Source organism: Sphaeramia orbicularis, chromosome 24 (genome assembly GCF_902148855.1).
Source record: "Sphaeramia orbicularis chromosome 24, fSphaOr1.1, whole genome shotgun sequence".
Classification (NCBI taxonomy): Eukaryota; Metazoa; Chordata; class Actinopteri; order Kurtiformes; family Apogonidae; genus Sphaeramia; species Sphaeramia orbicularis.
The window spans coordinates 30,584,382-30,612,055 of record NC_043979.1 but is presented as its reverse complement, the minus strand read 5'-3'; the positions used below and the strand labels follow the sequence as shown (position 1 = coordinate 30,612,055).

Sequence of the window (27,674 nt, the reverse complement as noted above, 5' to 3'; positions counted from 1 at the left end):
CCTGCTGTCGTAAAGGTGCATCATACCCACTTTTCTATTTTATGCGCTATAGTCAAATGAATAATCTCCACTTAATTTAGAATCTGCTTGAACGCAATAACACAAATAATTATATTTTATAATACACATGTGTAGAGAATTCAAGCATTGAGGGGCTAACACAAAAGATTTAAGCATTTCTAACACCTTAGTGAAAACACTTTACGAGATGAGCAGTGGGTTTAACTTGTGATGAAAAGAACAAATGGGTTTATATGTCTTGTAAGTATGTAATCATGCACTGCTAAAGGGTTTTATTACAATATATACACATTCAAAGCATATTCTGGAATTGTCCTTTCAGCAGACCCTGTTCAGGATCATCCATCACTTCATCTGTCCATTCATCCATCTGTCCTACAGTCCCTCCAACAGTCTTTTCACTGAACAAATCACACCCGACACGCTGCAGACGACCCCTAGACTCAGTATCCCCACATCTATCAGCCGCTCTCTGGCACTGATGCTGCCCCACTGCAGTCGCAGGTGAAACAGGCACGGCAGAATGAGTGTCATGGCTGCCCCGGTCACACTGCCTGTCAAACCCATCAACAGTGAAAATCTGGGCACCAGCAGGGCCAGCAGATATGATGTCATCAGCAAGGCGCCGCGGACCAGCAGTGCGGGGCGAGACACGCCTCGACCTCCGTGTTTGGAGTATGACGATGCAGCAACAGCATCTGGAGATGGATTAGAGAGGAGAAGTTTGTTTGACTGTGCAAGCAAAGTTTGTTGATGAGTTGCTGTAGTGTGAGTCACTGTTTTCCACTAGCAGCTGTGATGTGAGCTCACAAACTTCCAAGTTTTTTAATCTTAGTCTTTAATCAGTTCTTTTGGATCAGTTCTGTTTTCATTTATATTGTTCTATGTGTGCATTAATCTCAAACTGTTCAATCTGTTTTATTGCTTGTATTGTAGTGCCTTATTATGAGTCTGTCAGTCATCCATAAAGCTCTTTGAAGTCCATTAATCTGTGTAAAAGGCACTATAAATGAAGCTTGTTTGGTTTGATGGAGCACTATATACTTTATTTTGCAGCTTCATTGTAGAAGAACTTATTAAGTTAAAAGTTTTGTTATAAATCTGACCATTCATCAGACAGGGTTGAATAGCAGAGGTTAAATGTATTCTTCTCTCTTTGCACATGCCACGTAAAAATACATGCCACTATCTATGTCATTTATGGAAAAGGCAAACATTGGAGATTCATATGACTTCATTGTTGTTGACAGTCAATAACTGACAAAAGTTCAGTCGTGATGACGACATGTGTATTGACAGTGGACACAGTGGCAGAGTTTCCCTAACTGCTCAACTGTGAAATGGAAATAAACTTCAGGTGTGTTGTTGATCATGTTGGTCACAGGGGAAAAAAAAAAAACTATGGCCCAATCCCAATTCACCCCTTACCCTTCCCCCTTGGCCCTTGCACTTGGCACTACCCCTTGAAACGGAGCTGCAAGGGTTAGGGGTTGAAACATTCCCCTATGAAATGGGACAACCCTTCCAGACCTGTTACGTCATCAGCAGTCATCGATGCCACTATAAACAGATGCGACAACTTTGTTTCCAAAAGTCTTCACCATGTTGTCAGTATCTGTAACCGTCTCTGTTGCATGAGCTTTGGTCACCTTTTTGCGGCTATCAACTATAAACCGCAGAAATGTGGTCTATAACACACTGAAATGGCATTAAACGGTCAATCACCTTTTTTACTATGTTTTCCTCCATTTTGCCGATGATTCAAACAGAATTATGGGAGATTCCTCATACCCCTTCGTTTGTAGTGTGGTCCTGAAAAATCTCTGTTTAGTGGGCCATCAAGAATCGAGACACCCCTACCCTTTCACATGAACACAGAAAATGGAGGGGTAGAGGTGAGTTCAGAATGAAGTAATTTGAAGATGCCACCATTTAAAGGTGTATTTGATGATAAAATCATTTCAGTGCTAAAATATAAGAGAATGAAAATATCCACTAAGGTCAATAGGTCACATTTGTTCTTGTTCCACAATGTGATTAAACTGTAAACTACAAACTGACATCTTTATTTTCCTCCATGTTGTCAGCTGATGGTTTAACAAACTGTTACTATGACACCAAAGGCTACCTCCACATTAATATACTTTCTTTTTAAAACAGTATTTTCAAAATTAAAACTATTACAAAAATTGTATTGACCTAAATAAACATATAAATGACCCAGATGGCTGGAGAGTCGGCTTGTGACCGATGGGTCACCGGTTCGATTCCCTGGACTGACAGAGAGTTGTTGCCTGATGTGCCCTTAAGCAAGGCACTTAACCCCCCATTTGCTCCCTGGGCGCCTGATATGGCGAGCCCACTGCTCCTAGTATGCAGTGTGTATTGCATGTATGCATGATCTAGTGATGGGTTAAAGGCAGAAGCCAAATTTCAGGGTGGTGCATGTTAACGTGTGTGAACCTACTGACAAAATAAAGATTCTTCTTCTTCTTCTTCTTCTTCTTCTTCTTCTTCTTCTTCTTCTTCTTCTTCTTCTTAACTACAACTGTTAAAACTAGAACTGCTGATGCTAGTATAATTACCAATAGCTAGAACAAATGTCCATGACTGTTAATACTATTACTCCAAATACAAGTACTAACAGTGGATATACTACTACTGCAACTGTTCAAGTAACAGAAACCTCAACCATCTATGTAACTATATAATAAACACTATCACAACTAGAAAAGCACTCAGAGAGCGCAGACCTTCGCCAAAGCAGATCAGTGCCCCCCCCCCCCCCCCCATGCAGTATCAACATTTCCTGTAATTTTCATCCAAATCTGTCCATAACTTTTTGAGTTATCTTGCACATGGACAGACAGACAGACAAACAAACAAACAAACCAACACCGGCAAAAACATAACCTCCTTGGCGGAGGTAAATATATGGCTAAATGAATACTGATGATGGAGGCAGGAGCAATAAAAAAATGATGAATAAAATGCCACTTTCGGTGCTGCTCATAATAATAATAGTAGTAATAATAATAATAAGAAGAAGAATAAGAATAATAAGAATAAATAGTAATAATAACTAGAAAAGCACTCGGAGAGCGCAGACCTCCGCCAAGGCAAATCAGTGGCCACCCCCACCCCCCGATCACCACCAAAATTCAATCATTTGTTCCTTGTGCCAGTATCAGCATTTCCTGAAATTTTCATCCAAATCTGTCCATAACTTTTTGAGTTATCTTGCACACGGACAGACAGAAAAAACAACGCCAGCAGAAAAATAACCTCCTTGGCGGAGGTAATAATAATAATAATAATAATAATAATAATAATAATAATAATAATAATTTTTATTTGGTGGCGCCTTTCAAGTCACCCAAGGTCACTTTACAGACGATAAAAAGCATAAAATAACAACATCAAACATAATTAAAACAAAACATCAGCCAAAAAAACAAGTGAGGTGCACAGCGTTCAGTCAAAGTGAATATGCCAGGTTGAACAGATGGGTTTCAAGTCTGGATATAGACTGAGGTAACGGTTGCACTGTTGTACTAAACTAAGGTAATGGTTGCACTTTTAGAATCAGAAGTATTTAAATATTTAAATGTATGGGAAAAAAGGTACGTCATCATAGAGGTGATGTCATTGTTAAGAATCTTCATGTTTTCACAACATTTTTGTTTGGGAAACTGAGCTACTTCTCCCATGGGACTCCACTGAAACAGAACCGCCTCTGATTTCCTTATAAAAAACCCCTCCAGGCCGTGATATGTTTTCACCCACAGTTTGGCATCTTCCCTCATCTTTGATACTAATATTTTCCCCTTTAAAGGACATATCTGCTTTAAATGACTGCTCCTGTCATAATATAGTCTCAGTTATAAGGTACCAACGTGGTAAACAGATCAGTGTCAAAGCAATGGGGGAAAGAAACCCCAGCCCCTGCCTCGTTTCATGAATCTGTTTCCACCAAGTTTCAGGAAAACCGGTTCAGTAGCATCTAAATACAAGTGCTCACATAACATATTAGCAGAGGTAATAAATCCAAGTATTTATTTGCTGTAGTCATATTACTCAACGGTGGTGAATTCTTTCGTTGAGGAACTATACTTAGTAATCAGGTGCTTCAGGGATGATAAGAGCATTTACCATAGGTGATGATCTTTGGTTTGCAATATCCTGATTCACTCTGGCAGATAATCCTACATGAGAGCCAGCGCCAGTTTCCACAGCAAGTTCATCACAAATGTATTGCTCAAGGGCAAACTGACAGCATGAGGGAGTAAAAATGTCACTGATTCACTTCTTTATCTCGATATTCATGGACCATCCTGGGATTTGAACAGGCAAACTTCCAGCTACAGGCCTGCTTCTCAAGGTTTCTGCTGCTCCACAGAGTATTGTGAGATGTGTAAAGAAAATCACATCTCCCTGAGGCCATGTGCGATCTGCATATTAGTCATTTCAACCTGTAATACAAAGGCGGTACTGTGCAGTCACTGTTAATCATTCCACCCGGGGTCCATTTCATGTGTGTATTTTTGCATTCTGAATAAATTGCCTCAGGAAAATTTGATTTCATGTGTGAGGAAAACATTTTAGGCGAGGTCAGAGGTTTAAATAGGAAGCAGATGAGAGTTTACCTCCGAGCAGACATGATTGTAATATTTCAGCAGCAGAGTAGAAGGGCAGCGGGTAGGACAGCAGCGCTTTGGCCAGTAGACACAGGTTGACCAGAGGTCGAAGGTCAGAGGGCAAGTTATCTGTGATGACCTCACTGGTTCCTGCCCCCCAGGTCAGCACGGACTAATGGAGGGAAGAACAGTCGATACAGTCAATGATCCCAATCAGATCTGTTGTTTCTCTGTCTCATGATTGACTGACTGGCTTTTTGGCAACTAGAAACGTACAGACCAGTTAAAAAAAAAGGAGATATGAAAACATTGAAACTATCACTTGTAAAATTAGGGTAAAGTGTAGATATTTATCATTTTTTCAGATTAAGCAATGTCATCACATAGTTAGGGAAGACACAGGATTTTTATTTTTAATGCAAAATAAACATTCAACCTAATCATCTCCCTTTGGTTAATTTGTGACTAACAGGAGTATTATCTATAAAAAGTCAAAGAAGTAATGAAAAACACTTTCATTAACAGAAATGAAACTAAAAATGATGGGAAACTACAAACAGTTGCAGTTGTTATGCCACTAAAGAGTTCTTTGTAAGTATAATTTGTTGTCAGTGTTTTTTTAAAATCCTACTTTTTGCTACTCCTTTGAATCAAAGCTTTCCTCAAATATATAAAAAATTAAAACTAACATTGAAATTAAATTAACCCATAAAGACCTAAAGCATCTACAAATGTAAAATGTTTAATAACTGTCAATCAACCAATCCTATCAATACATGTAAATAATTGAGGTTAAATGCAGTTTTTTGGGTTCAAATCATCATCAAATATGACCCATTTGGACGTTCAGAGGCTCCGCAGTGAACATGGAAACACTGTCATCTTCTACAACATTGATTCACCAGTAAAACCCATAGAATTGGATCAATGACAGCGGATGGAGGCACTTGATTTTACATTCAGTTCTTGATATCTCTGCTAAAAAAGTCATTTTTCTTCAGTTTTTTTCTGTTTTTGATATAACAACTTTTTCATGTTTTTCAGTTTTCATGACCATCTTCCTGATGAGTACATTAAATAAAGGAAAGTACATAATTTACTCTGCAAAATGCTAGATAAAAAGGATACTATCAAGGATACATCACTTAAAAATAGGTTAAATATACAGAAAAAATAATTTGGGAACTGCCATTAAAGTAGCACTGGGTCTTTATGGGTTAAAAGCAGTCAATTTCTGAAAATTAAGACAAAATAGGAACACTATTGCAACTGCAACCCAACAGAAAGACCTCAGAAAAATCAAAAACTACTTAAAAGTGACTTGGATCACTAACCAGTAAAGAAAACAGAGTTTTCATGATGCAGGCGGCACCGTGAGTCCAGGCCAACATGGCATTAAACTGCCCTCTGTCCTCCATACTGCCCTCTAGAGGAGGGAGGAATATCTGTGAGGTGTAAGAGAAGATGATGACACCCACGGAGACGAGGAAGTCTTCAGGGTCCACCGACAGGGACAGGGAGGACCAGGACCAGCTGCTGGCCCGACTCAGACAGTACAGCATGACCAATAGGCTGAGAGGGAGACGGACACAGAACAATTATACACCTCAACACTCATAAAAACTACAAAGACTGACATTTTGTGTATATTTGTACAGACAGCTGAGAGACCGGTTCATCAAATGGGAGTAACTTTTTCACTAAATACTGGAAGAAACTGAAACAAGAAATGAACAAATGGTGCCAGGCACAACAAACCCCGCCCCTCACACATATTGTAGCTTATTTTGGCATCAGTCCAGCTGATGTCATCATGTCTATGCATGTGTTGATGTCAGTATATCAATTACCTCTATATACAGGGTGGGGAAGCAAAATTTACAATATTTTGAGGCAGGGATTGAAAGACAGTGTATGACCAATTAGTTTATTGAAAGTCATGAGAATTTATTTGTCACAAGAAAATTTACATCATAGAAAATGTTTTTATTCTATGTGTCCTCCTTCTTTCTCAGTAACTGCCTTCACACACTTCCTGAAACTTGTGCAAGTGTTCCTCAAATATTCGGGTGACAACTTCTCCCATTCTTCTTTAATAGTATCTTCCAGACTTTCTCGTAATAGTTTTGCTCATAGTCATTCTCTTCTTTCCATTATAAACAGTCTTTATGGACACTCCAACTATTTTTGAAATCTCCTTTGGTGTGACGAGTGCATTCAGCAAATCACACACTCTTTGACGTTTGCTTTCCTGATTACTCATATGGGCAAAAGTTTGTGAAAAGGTATGGATAATAGTGTTAGGTATGATTATGACATCAATATATGTTTGGTTTCAAAACAATTGACGTAGTGCCTGCTGAGAAAAAACAACTAAATGTTCATTGTAAAATTTTGCTTCCCCACCCTGTATGTGCCAAGTTTGAAGTAAATTGAAACAAAATTGATGTTTTTATAAACATTTGAAATTTCACCCTTTCTAAGTAAATGGGGAAAGAAAAAAAGATTTAAAAATTTTAACTTTGACCTACTTTTCCCAAAATGTAATGACATCTATTGTGGGTCACTGGCAATCTATAAACCCAGTTTGGTATGAATTCAACCAACAATTTTGTTGCTACAGACATTTGAAATTTTGCCCCTTATAAGTAAATGGGAAAAAAAAAAAAAAGATTTTAAAATGGAACAAAATGGAACAAGATCTATTCTGGGTCACTGGCAATCTGTAAACTCAATTTGGTATGAGTTCAACCAATCATTTTGCTGCTAGCATGTTAACAAACAAAGAAACAAACCGAACCAAGAACAATGCCCCTTGCCTCCCTTTCGGGGGGGGGGGGTTAATAAATGACCAAGAAGTACTGACACAATTCTACTGATGTGACTATTTCTCTGCAGATTGAAGGCTGGACTGATGTGCTTTTGAAAACAGCAAAAGAGAAGGGAGACAATTACAAAAAGACTTTATATGTGAAAAAACATGCAACATTAGACTAATGTAGATCTATTTGTTTATATGACCTTTAAAGATCTGACAAATTAGTCTCTTCTCTTGAATGATTCAGATTCAGCTTCTGTGGTGGCCTGTATTAGAAACAGACTATTACTGTAGTGGGTGATGTTTGTTAATAATAAGAAGGTAATTAGCTTTTATGGTTTGCAGGGCTGGTTAAGAAACACAACAAACTATGGCAGATGATGTTCTGAAAGCATCGATTTCAGCAGGAAACTATGAAGCATGAGACAATGATAAGGCTCTAATGAGAGTTAAATTCATTGTGTAGCATTATGGATGTGTACTGGACTTAATAGTAAAAAAAAATATTGAAGAGGGCTAGGAGCAGAGAGAATGAGTCAGGTTATTAACCCTCTGGTATCCCGTCCAGCAAGGCCCTTACTAAGCACCAAGTGTGCCTTTTTCGCACACTTGTGGAATAATGTCAAAAAAAATTTTCATACAGTTTGTTTTTAATTCTTTTACACTTTTTTCTATTTCATCAACTTGAGGCGTAAATAAAAATACCAAATACTCAATAACTGTCACATTTTTTTTAACCCTTTAAATGCTGTGTTTGTAATGTAAACAAACCATTTTTTTGGATGCAAAAAACTAAAAAACCTTTTTTTTTTTTTTTTTTTTTTTTTTTTCAATATACTACATAAAAAGTGGATCACATATTATTTCATTTTTGCAGCCTGGCATTAACTGGTACTAATTTGATTTTATTTTTGTAAATCAAGGTCAGCCCTAATCATACATATCAAATAGAAGAAATAGTGCGTTTTAGGCACACTTGGGAGACAGATGCTAGCTTTGTAATTTTCTTTTGTTTACAATGTGCACATTTTAGTCGGTGGCCAGAATTTTAAAGATCATTCAAAAATGAACAACTTTTGAATTCTAACCTTATTTAAATTGTGAAAAATAATATGAAGTTTTTTAAAATGAAGTGCAAAGTGTGCCTAAAAGGCGCACCCGGATACCGGAGGGTTACGACACATTCACCGTACTGACAGCACAGATGTGATGTTGACAACCTGATGAGTATGTGAGCCAGAGAGCAGAGCAGGCTGAGTGTGGACACTGGTCTGAGGTCAGTGAGCAGCAGGCAGGGTAACAGGAACACCAGAGACACCAGGGAACACACTAATCTGGGAACAGCCATCCCTGATAAACTGTCAGACAACAGACTGGTGGAGACGACGAGGTAGAGGGTGCAGGTCATCAAAAGTTCAATGATCTGGAAAGAAGAAGAGGCAAAGACTAGGATAGTTGTTATAGATATTGTAAAGAAATAATCCAAATACATCACACATGATTAAATGAAGGTAAAGTTTGCATTAATGCTCATAGATACTGAGAATTAAATCTAAAAATTTGTTTTTTTTACATAAGAAGTCAAAGAAATGATGTAACCTCACTATTTTCCATTGCAATTCAGTTTGAATGAAGGATCTTTGTGAATCAAAAGTAACTCTGTTGATAATGTCAGAGGTACCTGTAGTATTTCATCTTAATGCCACTTGTTCCGAGACATTTTCGAAAGATTGTTTCACTTGTTCTAAAGAAAATAAGGTTGCATGACTCAGTTTATTTACTTGTTCAGGCAGGTTTTCTGACGTTTGAAAAAAGAAAAAAAAAAAGTGTGTGTTGGTTTATGTGTATGTGTGTGATACCTGAGCTACATTAACCATCCATCCTCCCAGTCTGGGCCAGTTTGGCCACAGTCCCCTACAGCAGGCCTCCACGATGTCCTGGTAACTGTGTCGGACTCGAACCTTTGACACAGAGCCGGACCCTCCACTGAAAAACACACAAACCTATGATGTTTTCCCATAATGAGGCATGTGTGGTAAAAATTCCAATTATCACCAGGTTGACATTTTACAGAAACTATTTCATTTAAAGTTCTTTCACAGGGTTGTTGAAAGAACAGAAAACAAAAATCTGGTGTATTTGAACTCTGAACTCTGAAAGTCGACTTTTTGTTCAAGAATGTCTGTGCAAAATAAGGAAAAACATGTAAAAAGAACTGAATAGTCGAGTCTCCAACTGCTCAAACTTTGCAACAGTTAAAATTAGTACATAAATGAAATGATACAGGGTGGGGAAGCAAAATTTACAATGAACATTTAGTTGTTTTTTCTCAGCAGGCACTACGTCAATTGTTTTGAAACCAAACATATATTGATGTCATAATCATACCTAACACTATTATCCATACCTTTTCAGAAACTTTTGCCCATATGAGTAATCAGGAAAGCAAACGTCAAAGAGTGTGTGATTTGCTGAATGCACTCGTCACACCAAAGGAGATTTCAAAAATAGTTGGAGTGTCCATAAAGACTGTTTATAATGGAAAGAAGAGAATGACTATGAGCAAAACTACTATGAGAAAGTTGACTTTCTTAAAGATACTATTAAAGAAGAATGGGAGAAGTTGTCACCCGAATATTTGAGGAACACTTGCGCAAGTTTCAGGAAGCGTGTGAAGGCAGTTATTGAGAAAGAAGGAGGACACATAGAATAAAAACATTTTCTATTATGTCAGTTTTCTTGTGGCAAATAAATTCTCATGACTTTCAATAAACTAATTGGTCATACACTGTCTTTCAATCCCTGCCTCAAAATATTGTAAATTTTGCTTCCCCACCCTGTAATACCATGGTTTACAGTGGAAAAAAAATAAATGAATAAAGACCCAAACAGCAAAACCATCCACTGATGTCAAATGTTTAATAACTTCAGAACCACTAATCCTAATAATATGTTAAAATATTTGGTGTAAAATACAGTTTGTCATCTTTTCATGGTCATCAGACATGACCCATTTGGACGTTCAGAGGCTCTGTAGTTACCGAGGAAACACAACATTGATTCACCAGTAAAACCCATGGAGCTGGATCAATAACAGTGGTTGTAGACACTTGTTTTACATTCAGTTGTTAATATATTTGCTAGAAAAGTCACTTTTTCTTCAGTTTTCTCTGTTTTTGATATCATGTCCCTCAACTTTAACCCTTTCATGTATACATGTATATGGATTTTGTTGTTTTCTTTTTTTTTAAACACATATCTGTATTAAAGTTTTAAGACACTACATATCTTTCTGACATGAATTGGTAACATTATGTAGATCTCCCCTGAGCATAAATCCCCAGAATCACAAGCCCTCCCCATAGTTTTCACACAATTTATCAGTAAATACATGTTTTTGTGCATCAAAAATTAAATGTGTGGTGTCCAGCTGAGTGGACATTTTTGCAACTTCATGAAAAATAGGTTCATAAGAATTTTTTATTATTTTTTAATATATTTTTTTATTTTATTTTATTTTTATTTTATTTATTTATTTTTTAAAATTTATTTTTCAGAAGAAAATTTTCAATCACATTTTTTTCATGCCTAAGGAGGAATAAAAACACTCAGGAAAATTTTTGATTAAGATTCTCATAATTCGTGCATGAAAGGGTTAATCTGAGTTTTTATGAAGATTCACATTATCAGCAAATTAAATATAGAAAAATACTGGATTGTCATGGAAAAAAACACAAAATACAGAGGATAATTTTATAATAATGGCGATAAATCACTTAAGAAAAGTTAAATAGAGAGAAAAATTCATTTGGGAAGTGACATAAAAGTAGCACTGGGTCTTTATGGGTTAATTAAAGCAAATGTATTGAATAAAATTAGTCAAACCGCTATAGTTGTCACCACATATTTATTTGTATACATACATGAGGCAATGTTGTTAATAATATGCAATTACTAGACAGTACTGAGCATAAAAGCAGTATTAGGGTAAAAAACAGAGGCTTTGGGCTTTGTTTGGTCTGTTTGAGGCAGCTGTGAGGCGGTGTGTCAGACTGTAAATGAATGGAATAAAGTCTTACCTTTTCTGCTCTTCATACAGACAGGCCACCAGTATCCTTCCTGTGTGGTTACAGACCCAAGCTGACAGAACCAGCAGAACCAGACCTGCAAAACCTGACTGGACCAGAGCAAAGGGCAAATCCAACACAAAGATCCCCTGAGCAGAAAAGAAAGGAGAGAAAACGACGAGATATTTTCCTGTTTTCTGTCCTTGTTTTAACGTTTTTATGCAGATCGGACTGCTTTACAGGTGCAAAACATTTGTAACTTATAAAAGGATGTAGAGGAGGAACAGGGAAGACAACATCAGCGTAAATATTGGTGGGAAAAGTGCTTTAACCCAGCCACCATACTGTATGCTTCTGAAACTACGCATATGCCTCAATATAATTTGTCATTGGAGGTTCTGCCTGTAGGTTTTTTTTTTTTTTTTGGATTTCCTCATTCAGAAGTAGGTTGAGGTGGATGTACACAATGTAGGACTTTGCCACCAGAGAGTAAAGTTTGTTTTCTGATTGCATCTTATCGTATCTCAGTGGTTCTCAACCTTTTTTGAACAAATGCCCCTTCACGTTATCAAGAGTCTCCTGCCACCCCCTACCACCCCCCCACCCCCCCAAAAAAACAATTTTGTACCTAGGGGGTAAGGGGTGTGTGTGTGTGTGGGCGGTGTTACCTATGGATACCCCCCCCCCCCCCCACCTCATCATTATCTTCCTTGTTGAGCGGGGTGGGGGGGTGGGGGTGCTGCTTGATATTCATTCTTACAGAGACTCAGCGCCCCCCTCTCAGGTTTCTCATTCCAAACGCCCCCTGATGGCGTCCCAACGCCCCCTGGAGGGCTGTACTGCCCCTGTTGAGTCTTATCTTATCTTATCTTATCTTATCTTATCTTATCTTATCTTATCTTATCTTGTCTTATCTTTTCTTATCTTGTCTTACCTTATCTTTTCTTTTCTTATCTTATTTTATCTTATCTTATTTTATATCAGCTTGATGTTTCTTATCTTATCTTGTCTTATCTTATCTTTTCTTATCTTATCTTTTCTTTTCTTATCTTGTCTTGTCTTGTCTTATCTTATCTTTTCTTTTCTTATCTTATTTTATCTTATCTTATTTTATATCAGCTTGATGTTTCTTATCTTATCTTGTCTTATCTTATCTTATCTTATCTTTTCTTTTCTTTTCTTTTCTTATCTTGTCTTGTCTTGTCTTGTCTTGTCTTATCTTATCTTTTCTTTTCTTATCTTATTTTATCTTATCTTATCTTATTTTATCTTATCTTATTTATCTCAGCTTGGTGTTTCTTATCTTATCTTATCTTATCTTATCTTATCTTATCTTGTCTTATCTTATCTTATCTTATCTTATCTTATCTTATCTTATCTTTTCTTTTCTTTTCTTATTTTATCTTATCTTTTCTTTTCTTTTCTTATCTTGTCTTTTCTTTTCTTATTTTATCTTATCTCATTTTATCTCAGCTTGGCGTTTCTTATCTTTTCTTTTCTTAGCTTGTCTTTTCTTATCTTGCCTATTTTTTTCTTATCTTATTTTATCTCAGCTTGGCATTTCTTATCTTTTCTTTTATCTTATCTGATCTTTTCTTTTATCTTATCTTATCTCATCTTATCTTATCTTATCTTATCTTTTCTTTTCTTTTCTTTTCTTTTATCTTATCTTTTCTTTTATCTTATCTCATCTTATCTTATCTTATCTTATCTTTTCTTTTATCTTATCTTATCTTATCTTATCTTATCTTTTCTTTTATCTTATCTTATCTTATCTTATCTTATCTTATCTTATCTTATCTCATCTTTTCTTTTCTTTTATCTTATCTTATCTTTTCTTTTCTTTTATCTTATCTTATCTTATCTTTTCTTTTATCTTATCTTATCTTATCTTATCTTTTCTTTTATCTTATCTTATCTTATCTTATCTTATCTTATCTTATCTTATCTTATCTTATCTTATCTTATCTTACATTATTATCACTTATTTAAGAAATAATCACTGAAAATGGGCTAAAAGTGGAGATCCAAAAGCTAAAAAGAAAGGGAAAAGACTACGGAAGAGAGTAGGAAAGGCTGAGAAAAAAAGAGAAGAAAAGGCTGTTCATGGTTGGATGATGAGGAGGCGAGAGGAGAGTTTTTGGCACAATGCCTGGCGAGTTCGAGGATGCAGAAGACCAGCAGGAGCACAAGGAGAAAGAAGAGATGAGCTCTGGCCCACCACCAAGGGAAAAAAACCTTAGTGTCTGGCAGAGAGAGGAGCAAGGAGGACATGGGATGGAGGTGGAAGAGGGAGGCAGGAGAGGAAGAGGAGGGAGAGGAAGAGGAGGGAGAGGAAGAGGAGGGAGAGGTGTGACCCGGTGGCAGGAGGTTGGAGGAAGATGAGGAGGAGGAGGAGGATGAGGGGAGATCAGAGGGGACAACAAGCTACTTTGATGGAGCTGCTGTGTTTTCAGTGTTGGAACATGGAGATACACAGTCTGACAGTGAGAGTTATGGAAGCACATCATAGAGCACGGACACACAAACGCACCGATCCGTAAACACACACATGCACACATTCTCTCTCTTTCAACTCACTATTTTGTAACTGGTGTCTGTTAGGCATATGCTGATAGAGCTTTGATGTTAAAATGGAGCTGCTGGGGATGAAAGCAGTTTGAGAGAAATCTGACGCTCAAGTATCTGAAACCCCCACCCCACATCCCACATCCTTCTACCCCCTCCTCTCTCTCTCTCTCTCTCTCGCTCTCTCTCCACTTCTCTTTCTCTCTGTGTTTTTGCCAGCTAATTCCTCATTGGTTACTCTAAGCGCAACCTGAAGCAGCTTCCAATCACAAAGGGGTACCACAAAGGGGAAAAAAAAAAATTAAAAATAAAACTGAGATTGACTCTGAAGATGAAGATGAGTACACTTCTTTTACAGCTCCATCTTGGACTACACTGAACATGTTAACATGCACAAAAATAATTTTTCTCTGCTCGTATTCCAAAAATATAATATGCCTACCAGGCTAATAGAAATGCCTATTACACTAATGTTCCTGTTTACATGTAGTCTTTAATACAAGAAGTTGTTTTTAAAAACGGATGTAATAGCAATAGCTTGGAGCGGAAAAGACAATTAGATTGTAAATCAACTGATGTTGTCCCCTTCCTCAAAACTTTGACAGTGATAACACACAAAATATGCAAGAAATTAACAATTTTTCAGTCCTGAACTTGAACTGAACGTCTATGTCAAAATAATGAATGCATAAATGAAGATATCTGACTCACTGAACATCAAACATTGAATTAAACATCAAACAAACTAATAAAAATCTAGGTTAGAGTGATATTATGAGGAATTTCATCCCTCAAAATCAGTGTCTGGTTGGTCTGGTTCTTAAGGTTGTGACCGAAGAGTTGCTGGTTTTCCTAGCAGATGTGCCTTTGAACAAGGTACTTATTGTACATATACAGGGTGGGGAAGCAAAATTTACAATATTTTGAGGCAGGGATTGAAAGACAGTGTATGACCAGTTAGTTTATTGAAAGTCATGAGAATTTATTTGCCACAAGAAAATGTACATAATAGAAAATGTTTTTATTCTATGTGTCCTCCTTCTTTCTCAATTATTGCCTTCACACGCTTCCTGAAACTTGCGCAAATGTTCCTCAAATATTCGGGTTACAACTTCTCACATTCTTCTTTAATAGTATCTTCCAGACTTTCTCGTAATAGTTTTGCTCATAGTCATTCTCTTCTTTCCATTATAAACAGTCTTTATGGACACTCCAACTATTTTTGAAATCTCCTTTGGTGTGACGAGTGCATTCAGCAAATCACACACTCTTTGACGTTTGCTTTCCTGATTACTCATATGGGCAAAAGTTTGTGAAAAGGTATGGATAATAGTGTTAGGTATGATTATGACATCAATCTATGTTTGGTTTCAAAACAATTGACGTAGTGCCTGCTGAGAAAAAACAACTAAATGTTCATTGTAAATTTTGCTTCCCCACCCTGTATATGTATATATATATATATATATATATATATATATATATATATATATATATATATATATATATTTATTCATTTATTTATTTATTTATTTATTTATTTTATTGGTTGTATGTGGGTGTCTTTTGTGATGGGTCAGTGTGTTTTTTGCTTGTACTGTTTGTACTGCTGCTGTTGTAACAAACAATTTCCTGCAAAGGATCAATAAAGCATCTATCTATCTATCTATCTATCTATCTATCTATCTATCTATCTATCTATCTATCTATCTATCTATCTATCTATCTATCTATCTATCTATCTATCTATCTATCTATCTATCTATCTATCTATCTATCTATCTATCTATCTATCTATCTATCTATCTATCTATCTATCTATCTATCTATCTATCTATCTATCTATCTATCTATCTATCTATCTATCTATCTATCTTAACCTCTTATTTACTCCCCATGACAGCCCTCTACCCCTAGTCTACAGTGTGTGGTGTGTTCCTGCATGTTCAGCTCATGATGGGTTAAAAGCAGAGGGTAACACTGCAAAAATCGAAATCTTACCAAGTGTATTTTTCTCATTTCTAGTCAAAATATGTCATCACACTTAAAATAAAACATAATCAGCTAAAGAGTAACACTTCAGTGAGATATAAGAACTTATTTTTAGACAATAGATCTTGAAAACCTTATTTCAAGAAACCTTACCAAGATAATTTTCCTTTGTTCTATTGGCAGATTTTTTGTTTTGCTTAATTCAAGATTTTTTTTGCTTAATTCAAGTAAAAAAAAAATCTGCCAGTATATTTACAAGAAATCTACAGGTTCTCACACAGTTCCGTAATATTTCTGGGTTCAAACAGTCAACAAAAGTAGAGCCGTTTTGCATTTTTAAAACATTATTATTACGACTCCTCTCTTCAATGAGGCCAATTCTCAACAAACACAAAATATTCTCAATTCACTTATACCTGTAAGACAAAAAAAAAATTGACAGGGAGCTACTGGTATTCAGCAGCCAAAGGTACTCATGGACAGGGCATGAACAATTGAAAAAAGACAAAAATCCAGGCACTCACTCGGTTAGAAAATTTAACAGCCTTTACTTCATGAGGGTCTGTAGGTCAGTTCATAGGGGCAGGAGTAAAAACACCATGCACCCTGAAGAAGGTGCATGCAGACATGCGTTGGTGTGTTTTTTACTTCATCCCCTATGAATTGACCAACAGGCCCTCATGAAATAAATGATTTTTAATTTTCTAAATTTTCTAATTTTCTAAATTTATTTAAATAAATAAATCACTCATACCTGTGTTTGACATTTTGCTTCTTTGCATTACAATAGATAAAGATATATTTTTTTCAGAGCTAGCAGACTTATTTAAATTAGCAAACACAGCGTCTTCTTTCTCTTAATATATACGTCTTTCATAATATTTAAAAGCAGATGTGTTTCTCCATCTGAAAAGAAAAGTGGTCATTTCTTTTGGTCCTTCCTTTCTTTCCAAACCCTTGGTTTGAAGGTTTTTCTACAACACACATATCTAATTAACATTTAACATATACATAAAAACAAGTAAAAACTTTCAGAAGAAAACAGACAACTTGGAACCATTTGATGTATATAAAGACGGACCTAATCCCAGCTCCTCAAAAGTGAAGTCAGAATAGCTCATCTGCCCCTGGTGGCCAGTTACAGTAAAAGTCATAAAGCTTAAATATGCTTACAGTTTAATATAAAAATGTTAGTCAATGGGACCAAACTGAAAATTCAAGTACACATCCAGTACATTTTAGCTAAAGGTAATTTCTGCCTCTTTCCATCAGTTCAATTTGTGTTTAATGCAATGTTTTTCTGATCAATTAGTTTACTCGCTATGTAAAAATTTGTGATTTACAGTAATAATGAGCAGTCGCTTTTTAAGAATCCTGCTGGTAGGTGAATGTGACAACTCCACATCCTCACGGAAGCAACATGTTGTAAAGTAATACATTTTTATACCCTATTATTGTTATTATTATTATTATTATTATTGCAGTTGTTGGTTTGTAGCCTAACCCCATTAGCAATGTATCGTCCATATAATTTATAAAATTATATTGATGATTTATGTCAAATAATTGTTGACTGAATCTGATATAGTACTTTATGCCTGTCATTTACTTTTTATTGTTATACAAACCCTCTCTAAAACATTGTTATTTGTGCTCTTGTCTATCCTCACTGGGACATTATTGCAAAAAATTCAGAATGGATTGTATTTCTGTCTAAAAATGCTCCTAAAACCTGTATAAATAATATACCATGTCTCTTGCTAATTGGAAAATACTACATTTATAATGGTTAAGTTTGGAATATACAGGCAGACTCTCCTTTTTATGTGACCTGTGTCCAATTTACATATTCAGAATAACAGTGGAATATTAGATTGTGTCTAAATATAGCCACAGACACTGTTAAAATCAGTTTATTCTCAGGTTTGTTAGCTGAGTAAATGTGCTCTTTTCCGACCTCAAACTTTCACATTCAGTATCAGGCTCCACGTGGCGAAGGTTTCTGAGGTGCACACACTGAAAAAATAACAATTATTACACATTCACAGCTCCTGTCTGGACTTCCCAGGTAGAAGATTTCCGATGCTGCCCTTCGGTTCATGTACAATATTTTATGCAGGCACATGCCCTGTGCACAAGAAGCGACAGAGAAATGTCTCTGCCCACCATGAGGGGATTAGAGGGTGCAGTAGTGACTCGAAACAGACAGGTTTGACATTTAAATAACTGAAGGTGGGGGTTTTTGTGTGACCATGACAAGAGTTGTATGTCTGAATTGAATCAAATCTTCCGTTTATAGTGAAAAAAGTGAAAAATAGTGAAAAAAGTTTCCTTCAACTTGCACTACAGTGGTTTTAAAATACATTTTCAGTTATTAATTTCAGTAAAAAGTCATTTTCACATGCGTAGGTAATGCTTATGGTTTGTTGCTTTGATTGGTAGATTGATAATTTATTTCAAACATATGAAAACAGAAAAAAAACAAAACAAAAGACATGTTGTATATTGTGTTATAATCCAGCATAATTACATCAGATGTTGTCTCAATATAGATGTTCATTTATGTGCAATGTCTCTTTCAAAAATAATAATAATTATTACACAATATATCAATAACAACACTTAGGTACTAACTGTTTTAATTAATAAGAAAAGACACAACATATACTATCATTTCAACTCTTTAACAATATTTTATAATATGTTGCTTTTACTGTTATTGTTATCACCTTCAGTATATCACTACTACACAATGATATTAATAATAATAGCAACAAAATAATAACAAGTGGTGCCAGGCACAACAAACCCTCCCCTCCCACATACTGTAGCTTATTTTGGCATCAATCAACTCTTTCATCCATATTTAACATTTGTTAAATATAGACATTGTATATTATATATGTAAGTTTGAAGTCAACTGAAACAAAATTTATGTTTTTTAATAGACATTTGAAATTTTCCCCATTATGAGTAAATGGGAAAGGAAAAATATTTACAAATTTAACAAAAAATTTCAAAACCAAGCTATCATTTAGATATTTTGCAGAGTGAGGTCTAAAATTAATCTCTATATCTCTGCAGCGTTTTAAGTAAATTGCGTTAAAATTTATGTTTTTATAGCAATTGGAAATATTGCCTATTACTAGTAAATGAGGAAAAAATATTTTAAAAATTAATTAAAAATTTGAACTTTGACTTACTTTTCCTAAAATGTAATGACATCTATTCTGGGTCACTGGCAATCTTTAAACCCAGTTCAGTATGAATTCAACCAATAGCTTTGCTTCTTAAGTGTTAACAAACAAACAAAGAGACAAACCAAACCAAAAACAATACCCTTTGCCTCCCCTTTGGAGGGTAATAATAGGAAGAGCAATATCTGCAACATAAATTTTGTTTTTTATACTCATTTAAACAAATTATCATTAGAATAAACATTTTAACTGCCACCGATACTTGTAGTAGTAGTAGAGAAATTAATAAAAAAAAAAATAATAATATTGATTATTAAAGGGTGTTGGTGTGGCTTATATTATTAATAAGATCAGAGTACAGTAGAGAAAAAAAATATATGTAAGAGTCATGGAAAGGATGGAAATATGACATATGTGGTAAAAAAAATAATAATAAAACAAAGAAAATTCATCTGTCCTTATTTTTTTAGACACAAAGCAGAGTCTGGGGAAGAATTTGGCAGCGGGTTGAACCAAATAAGCTTTGACAGCAGTTGTTCCAAAACAAAATGGGGACAGTCACTATTTCCCTATGGCTTGTGTTTGGGTTTGAGGATAAAATTTTCAGATCTTGGGTTTTGAGTCTTCAAACCCTAACACCACACTGAAAGGAAAATGACTCCATCATGGTAGGGTTATACATGTTTTGTGTGTGGGCTTTTTTTTTTTTTTTCACCTGTGCTATCTCAGTTTATTTTTTACTTTTATTATAAATGCAATGCAAATGATCATATTACATTATTATTATTATTATTATCAAAATGAGTATTTATCAGCATTGGAAACAAAAGTTCAAGGCTTTAATTTGCTGCAGAAAAACGCACAGGGACTGAAAGTACCTCATTAACAATCAGGTTAAAATTCAGACTGAGTTTCATAATATTCCCATGTCGGGAGCCTCAAGAGCTGCAGTTGATTTTTGTATATTTGGCAGCAAATTTGCTCTCTAATAAAAACTTTATTAAGCTGGCAGACAGTCACTTACACTGGCGTCAATAAACCAGCAACGGGAAATACATTTTTTGTTGTTGTTGTTGTTGTTTTTAGGCCTGAGAGGAGATAAAACTGCTGTTCTTTTTATTAATACAACATCTGTTAGGTCTGGATACATTAGCATTATTACACTGATAGGTGTTAAAACATCACTGACATTTCCTTCTTAATAGGAGGTTATCCATTAGTGTCAGAGCAGTAATTTTTAATTAAAAGACATTGTCACCATAATTTAACCCAGTTGTGACCCAGGAGCCTGACCCAAAGCATTAATGTGCAGTCCATTCGCTAAAGGTTCCTGATTACACTGAGCTGCAGGTAATGAATAATCTGCAAAACTGACACTGTTTTTATCAGAGACTGAAAAAAACCCCACATATTTCTTTAAAGCAGTAAAGTGAAACATAAACTGTCTTAAATCACGGGCTAGTTTATGGGATAAATTGGTCCACATATAGTTGAAAGCAGGGGTTAGACAAATTGCAGTCCATAAATTTCAATAGGAAATTGAAAGCAGTAATATGGAATACATTATAGTCTTCATTAGAGACCAGTCTCTGTGCCAAACAAGCAACTGTAACCTGGTCTATAGTGAAATCTGAAAAAAACAAAAACAAAAAAACAAAAAAAGAAACCGAAAGAGACACTAGCATCATTAAACCAAGCAAATAAAACCCTTGTTTATCTATTAAATATCACTTGTTTATATGTGTATTTATGTGCTGACAACAGTGCTTAATTATTACTTAAAATGATTAAAAACCTGTGTTTACAGCAATCAGGCAGATAAGCATTTTATGTAAATTTGCCTCAGTTCCTGAAGGAATGCGTTCACCTGCATGTGTGTCTTTTTTTATTTGTTTCCGTGTGTATACGGGCTATTTGTGTGTATGCGCGCATTCACTGCATTGATGCCCTAATGCCATAATGTATTATCTACAGTCACACTGATGCTGTTCAATTACACCGCAGTTATTCTGTGAAAGAACACATTTACATGAGTGCTGTGACTGAATACATCATTTAGAGCATAATAAGATATTAGCATTACCGCTCCAAGGACACGCTGTGACCGGGAGCTTTTCTTTTTCCTTTAAATGATTTCATTTAGGCTTTATTTGATTATAAAGACTGAGAACGTCTGGCAAACACCCTGTAAGACCACAAAGCCTGATTTAATAATATTAAATCACAATGGCAGCAGAATAAATAGGCTTTGAATACAGTGTGAAGCTTGGAGCCGAATTATTTGGACATTTGGATTTTATATTGTCTTTTGCAGTAACAAAAGGTTGTAAATTTGAAGCAAAGCAGCACAAAAAAATATAAGAAAAACTAACAAAAGCATCACGGAATAGATTCACAGCTGCAATAACCATAGAGTTTAGACGGTCTTTAAACTCATTCAAACTTAGCTCAGTTGGTTTAATTATTTTATTCTGATCATGTGAAAAAATAGCATATTTTAATAAAAACTTTCTCCTAAGAAGCAACAAAGAAAAACAAAAGTCTGCAGTTTCTAAACATCTGAACCTAAAAGTGAGATTTGAGTAAGTAACCCAAAGTGATAAAATAAATACAAATGTAAATTAAAAATGTTCTACTTTTCTATATTTTATGGTATATTTAAAGTAACACAGCTTATTAAACTGACAATGTAAATATACAGAGCAAATACTGTAGAAAGCAAACTTATAGTTGAAACTGACATAAATTATGTCTTTTTTTTGTAATGAAGTCTGCTGAAATTTATTTAATTTCACAGTGGCTTGTCCTGAACTACTCTATATTTACCTCCGCCAAGGAGGTTATGTTTTTGCTGGTGTTGGTTTGTCTGTCTGTCTGTCTGTCTGTCTGTGTGCAAGATAACTCAAAAGTTATGGACGTATTTGGATGAAAATTTCAGGAAATGTTGATACTGGCATAAGGAACAAATGCTAAAATTTTGGTGGTGATGGGGGGGGTTGCACTGATCTGCCTTGGCCGAGGTCTGCGCTCTCCGAGTGCTTTTCTAGTTTTCCATAAATCCACAGAAAATAAAAAATGCAAAAAGGCCAAACTGAGTCTTTCTTGTTTATTTTTTTAATTCTGTTTGATTTTATTTTTTACTGCATGTTTCTTACTTATGTTCTATGTATGGACCAAACCACTGAGGAAAATTCCTAGTAATGTGAACCCCGTTTACGTACATGGCAATAATCATGATTCTGATTCTGATTAAAGTGGTAGGATGAAAGAATGTGAGACAAAATCTCCATTAACATTTACAGTGAGGATGATTTTATTTGCAATACTGTTTTGTGTTTTTTGCATTTGAAAACTTGCAAAATTATTTTCTCATTTATAGTGTTAGTTTTAGTCTTAGTTGTACAAGGGCACAAGTGAGTTTTACACTTTTTGGAAGGAAGATGTACTTAAAGAATTGAAAAGGTATGTATTTCCTCTCACCTGCACTAAACAAAGCAACGAGTGGCTCTACCTTGCATAACCACCGTGTTGCACAACATTAGCCAAAACATCACACCTGTCATGGATTAGGTATTTTGAGCAGGTTTTACTACAGCGTCACATTACCTTCATTCTGACATGAACTTGAATTTCTGCCAAGAAAGTACAGAATATTTTTTCACACCTTTTCAGCTCGAGAACCATATGATTAATGTTGTGACTCCTGCGGATTCAGATTTACAAAATTACACCATGAGTTGCAATAATATTTACATTTTAACTGACTCTTTCACCATCTGAACAATGTTAAATTAACCCTTTCATGCATTATGAGAAATATGATCCAAAATTTTTAATATTGTTTATCCGACTATAACTGTACTCCATTTTACTTCTTTATGAACTACGCTCTATATAAAGTTTATATAATTACTAGGGATGTCCGATATTGGCTTTTTTGCCAAAAACCGATATGCCGATATTCTCCAACGCTTAATTTCCGATTCCGATATCTACCGATACCGCTGCCGATACATGTGGGATATTAAACTAATTTTAGGTAACATCACATATCTCCTGTCATGGAATTAACACATCAAGCATAATTTTATTGTGATGCCCCATTGGATGCATTCTCAAATGCAACAAGGCTTTCAAAATGTAAACACTGTCTGTGCAAAGAATACATACTTCAACTTAAGTAGCCATATTTATTTATATGCCATACTTATTTATGTTCTCTCCCTGAGTCTATTACAGTGTGGCAACTCTACTGTACAATTTTGAAAACTGCACATTTCTTTCAGCTACAAACAATGCTTCATTTACGCGTCAGTAAATGCCGGCGAAATCAAGGCATTATTTTATCGGTTTTAATGATAGACAAACAAACCGATAACGATATTCACCAATATTACATTTTAATGCCAATATGGGGCCGATAATATTGGACATCCCTAATAATTACCCATATATATATATATATATATATATATATATATATATATATATATATATATATATATGGTCCCCAACTGAGTAGGTTAGGTTCATTAGGTTCAATAGGTTCATTAAAAAAAATTTCAATCACACTATTTTTTTCACGCCCAAAGAGCGAAAAAAAAAAACAACACTCGGGGGAAAAAAAAAAATCTTGACTAAGGTTCTCATAATTAATAATCATGCACCTAAGGGTTAATATCATCAGGTCACATAAACATGACTTCATTTTTGATTTTAATTTTATGACTCTACTGTTAGATGGCATGCACATACAGTGTCATGGTGTGATCGTGTGTTGCCACAGACCCCTCCCTCAAACTAATTAATGCGAATCACCTGCCAGCACCGCACCTGGATCAGATCTCAATCAGAGCCCCATACAAAGGGCCGATGCTGGAACACTCTGCTTCTGCTTTGGATCATCAGCCCTTTCTATTCCTCTACAAACTGGACTCTGACTGTATCCATCCCTCAGGTTTTTATTACCTCTGCCAAGGAGGTTATGTTTTTGCCAGGGTTTGTTTGTTTGTTTGTTTGTTTGTTTGTCTGTCCGTTAGTGTGCAACATAACTCAAAAAGTTATGGACAGATTTGGATGAAATTTTCAGGGTTTGTTGGAAATGGGATAAGGAAGAAATGATTACATTTCGGTGGTGATCAGGGGTGGGGGGGCCCACGGGGGGGGGGGGGGGGGGGGGGGCACTGATCAGCCTTGGCGAGGTCTGCGCTCTCCGAGTGCTTCTAGTTTTTGTTATTTCATGTTCACGTTTGGTTTCTGTTTAATAAATCACCTTTACTCCTTCAGCAATGTGCATTTGAGTCCGTTCAGTCTCTCCGTCATGACATACAGGCTGTTTATACAGACAACATAGTTCTTTAAAGGTAAGTTTTTAAGACCTAGACATGTTTGTCATAGTTCTCTGCACATGCTAATATGTTTTACAGACCTAACCGTAACACTGTCAGCCATCTTGAATTGCATCACCACTTAAACTATATTAGAAATGTAAGGTAGTAATCACTGTTACAGTTTTACAATAGATCTACTGATAGAACCAACGAGAGCTTTATTATAACAAACTATGTGGACACCATGTATGAAAGGGTTAAAAACACTTTAGTGGAATGCAGAACATCAACAATCACCTCTAACAAGTAAAGTCAATAACACGCTGTCACTAACAGGTACAAACCAGTTTATCTTATGTCTTATCACATCAATGTTTTCCTTTCTTTGTCTTGTTGTGTCTTTTATCTCATTTTCATCTTGTATGTCTTACGATTGAAGCCTCTTGTCTACATTTCACACGACTTTGTTGATGTCAACCTTTTATAAACTTTTCCAGACAACTATCTTCTATTATTATGGACAGTTAGCGACCAAATAAAAATAGCTCTAAGAGTCAGGGTTGGAATCAATGCGTACATTCTCTTAACGCATAAAGATCCAAACATTCAGCTGCGTCTGAAATCATCTACTGATATGAAATGTTTAATACCTGTTGATCCACTAATCCTATCAATACATATAAATAATTGGTGTAAAATGCAGTGTGTCATCTTTTCATGGTCATCAGATATGACCCATTTGGACATTTAGAGGCTCTGTAGTTACCGTGGAAACGCCATCATCTTCTAAAACATTGATTCACCGGTAAAACCCATGGAGTTGGATCAGTGACAGTGGATGGAGACACTTGGTTTATGTTCAATTAATGATATACTCTGAGTTTTCATATATGAATATCTAAGTAAAATATAGGAAAATACATGATTTACAGTGAAAAATGCAAAATACAGAGGATAATATTGTAAAAAAAAAAAAAAAAAAAAAAGTGATAAATCACTTAACCCATAAAGACCCAAACATCCACCAGCAACCAAAGCTGTCTACTGATCTAAACTGTTTAATACCTGTTGATCCACTAATCCTATGAATACATGTAAATAATAGGTGTAAAATACAGTTTGTCATCTTTTCATGGTCATCAGATATGACCCATTTGGATGTTCAGAGGCTCGGTAGTTACCATGGAAATGCTGTCATCCTCTGTAACATTGATTTACCAGTAAAGCCCATGGAGTTTGATCAATGACAGTGGATGGAGACAATTGGTTTATGTTAAATTAATAATATATTTGCTGAAAAAGTCACTTTTTCTTTTGTTTTGCCCGTTTTGATATAATGATTTTGAATTTACTCTGAGTTTTCATGAATATTTAAGTAAAATATAGGAAATTAAATATAGAAAAATATGATTTACAGTGAAAAATGCAAAATACAGAGGACAATATTATAAAAAAAAAAATGCTTAAAGAGAGAGAAAAATTCCTTTGGGAACTGATACAAAAGTAGCCCTGGGTCCTTATGGGTTAAGTGTGTACCTGGATAGCATTGGTGACGTTCCATCCGGCCTCCCAGGCAGTGATGGTTGGCTTCGGACTCGCTGCTGGATTGTCCAAAACCACCTTAGATCTGGACATCTGAGCAGATCCACCTCCTGCTTCATCTTCTTCCATCTTCTCCCCTCCATGTTCTGCAAAACTCCTCTGTGCATTCACTCTAACCTTCCTGTAGGATCTTCTCTCATGACTCTTGTTCTGGTTGACTACGTCCTCCATCTCAGCTTGTACCGCTGATGATCTTCTTTCTTTGCCGTATGTTCTGTTGTTTTTCAGCTTCGTGGAGTCTGGAGTGGAGATCGCTGAAGTTATGGTGATGGTTCTGGGACCAGCAGAGACTAGACTGGTTCTAGTTTCTTTGAAAGCTGTGCGGTCCTGACAAAAGGTGCTTGTGGACACTGATGTTTGACCCACATTGCATCTGTTCTCATGCAGAGGCATCTTGTCATCTCTGGCTGTTGTTCTTTTTCTTCTGGAGTCATTGTAGTTTGGATTATAGGTGATGTTGTCTAAAGGTGCTCTGTTGTCTTCGCTGTAGATTCGATTCAGTTCATCACTCTGGGTCAGAACTAACATCTCTTCATCGGCTTGAAAGAACCTACAGATGAAACTTGATAGACTTCATTTTTTCTGTGTTATGCAGAAACATCAACACAATATGAATTTTTTCATGCAAATTAAAACAACCTTGATAGACCTGCACAGGTAAAAGCAAGGAAAAAAAAAACAAAAAACGGTGGATAAATGACACATTGGTTTTTGCAGAAATATGAAAAATGATAATAACTTCACATATTTTACAATTTACAAAGTTTTCTAAGAGAAAGGAAAAGCTGAATTCTCAGAGGTCAGTGTAACAATATATTCAAATAATGAGGCCAAACAACAGCAAGACAATTCCACAGATGCATAAATGCAAAGCAGAGATGACAAAACAAGAAGAAATGCAAGAATATGACTTTTTTTTTTCTTTTCCTTTTTTCGTGTGTATTATTATTTTATGCTCCCTTGAATTTTCATTCCTATATTATGTTGTGCAAAGAAGTTTATTAGTAGCAATCAGGAAGCTTGTATCATTTCCATGTTCAAAAATAAATCAATAAAAAAAATTAAAAGAGAAATATTAAGATAAAAACAATAAAAAAGCAATTAAAAGAACAGAAGCATTGTGGATGCTTTGAAAATGCACTTTAGTATATTAACACAAGGACAGGTGTTTACATTCATGTGTAATGCAACACAAAAACTGTGACTTAAACTATTTAATAGTAGTAGTGAAGTAGTTTTGATGTGACCTACCTCATCGTCCGGTCCAAGTGCAGCCTCGATGCAGCCCAGCCCCACAGAGACCCAGCAGCACTCCAGGCCTGTCCAGAACTCAGAGTCCAGTGAAGAGAGCTCATCTTCAGCCTCCTTATCCGCACGACCAGCCTCTCTGCCTCTGGAGGTCTGAAGGTCTGCAGGATCTCAACACATACAGGCAAAAACAT

The 27,674-nt window shown here is 35.6% G+C and overlaps 1 protein-coding gene across 1 annotated transcript; it reads right to left on the bottom strand.

The window, feature by feature from the left end:
• Nucleotides 1-396: 396 nt before the first annotated feature.
• On the bottom strand, nt 397-27,674 carry LOC115414861 (vesicular inhibitory amino acid transporter-like). The gene is made up of 8 exons (XM_030128225.1): nt 27,484-27,674; nt 26,167-26,782; nt 11,556-11,692; nt 9,336-9,462; nt 8,697-8,899; nt 5,993-6,230; nt 4,668-4,830; nt 397-677 (listed from the first exon to the last, which is right to left on the bottom strand). The coding sequence occupies exons 1-8, from the start codon at nt 27,672-27,674 to the stop codon at nt 397-399; spliced, it is 1,956 nt and encodes a 651-aa protein (XP_029984085.1).

Excerpts from the sequence above, each read along its gene's own strand:
- LOC115414861 (XM_030128225.1), bottom strand. The coding sequence starts at position 27,674 with ATGTTTTTGCCTGTATGTGTTGAGATCCTGCAGACCTTCAGACCTCCA. Across the intron at positions 26,783-27,483 it reads CACTTGGACCGGACGATGAG|GTTCTTTCAAGCCGATGAAG; the intron begins GTAGGTCACATC and ends TTTCATCTGTAG. Across the intron at positions 9,463-11,555 it reads CTGTATGAAGAGCAGAAAAG|TGGAGGGTCCGGCTCTGTGT; the intron begins GTAAGACTTTAT and ends TGTGTTTTTCAG.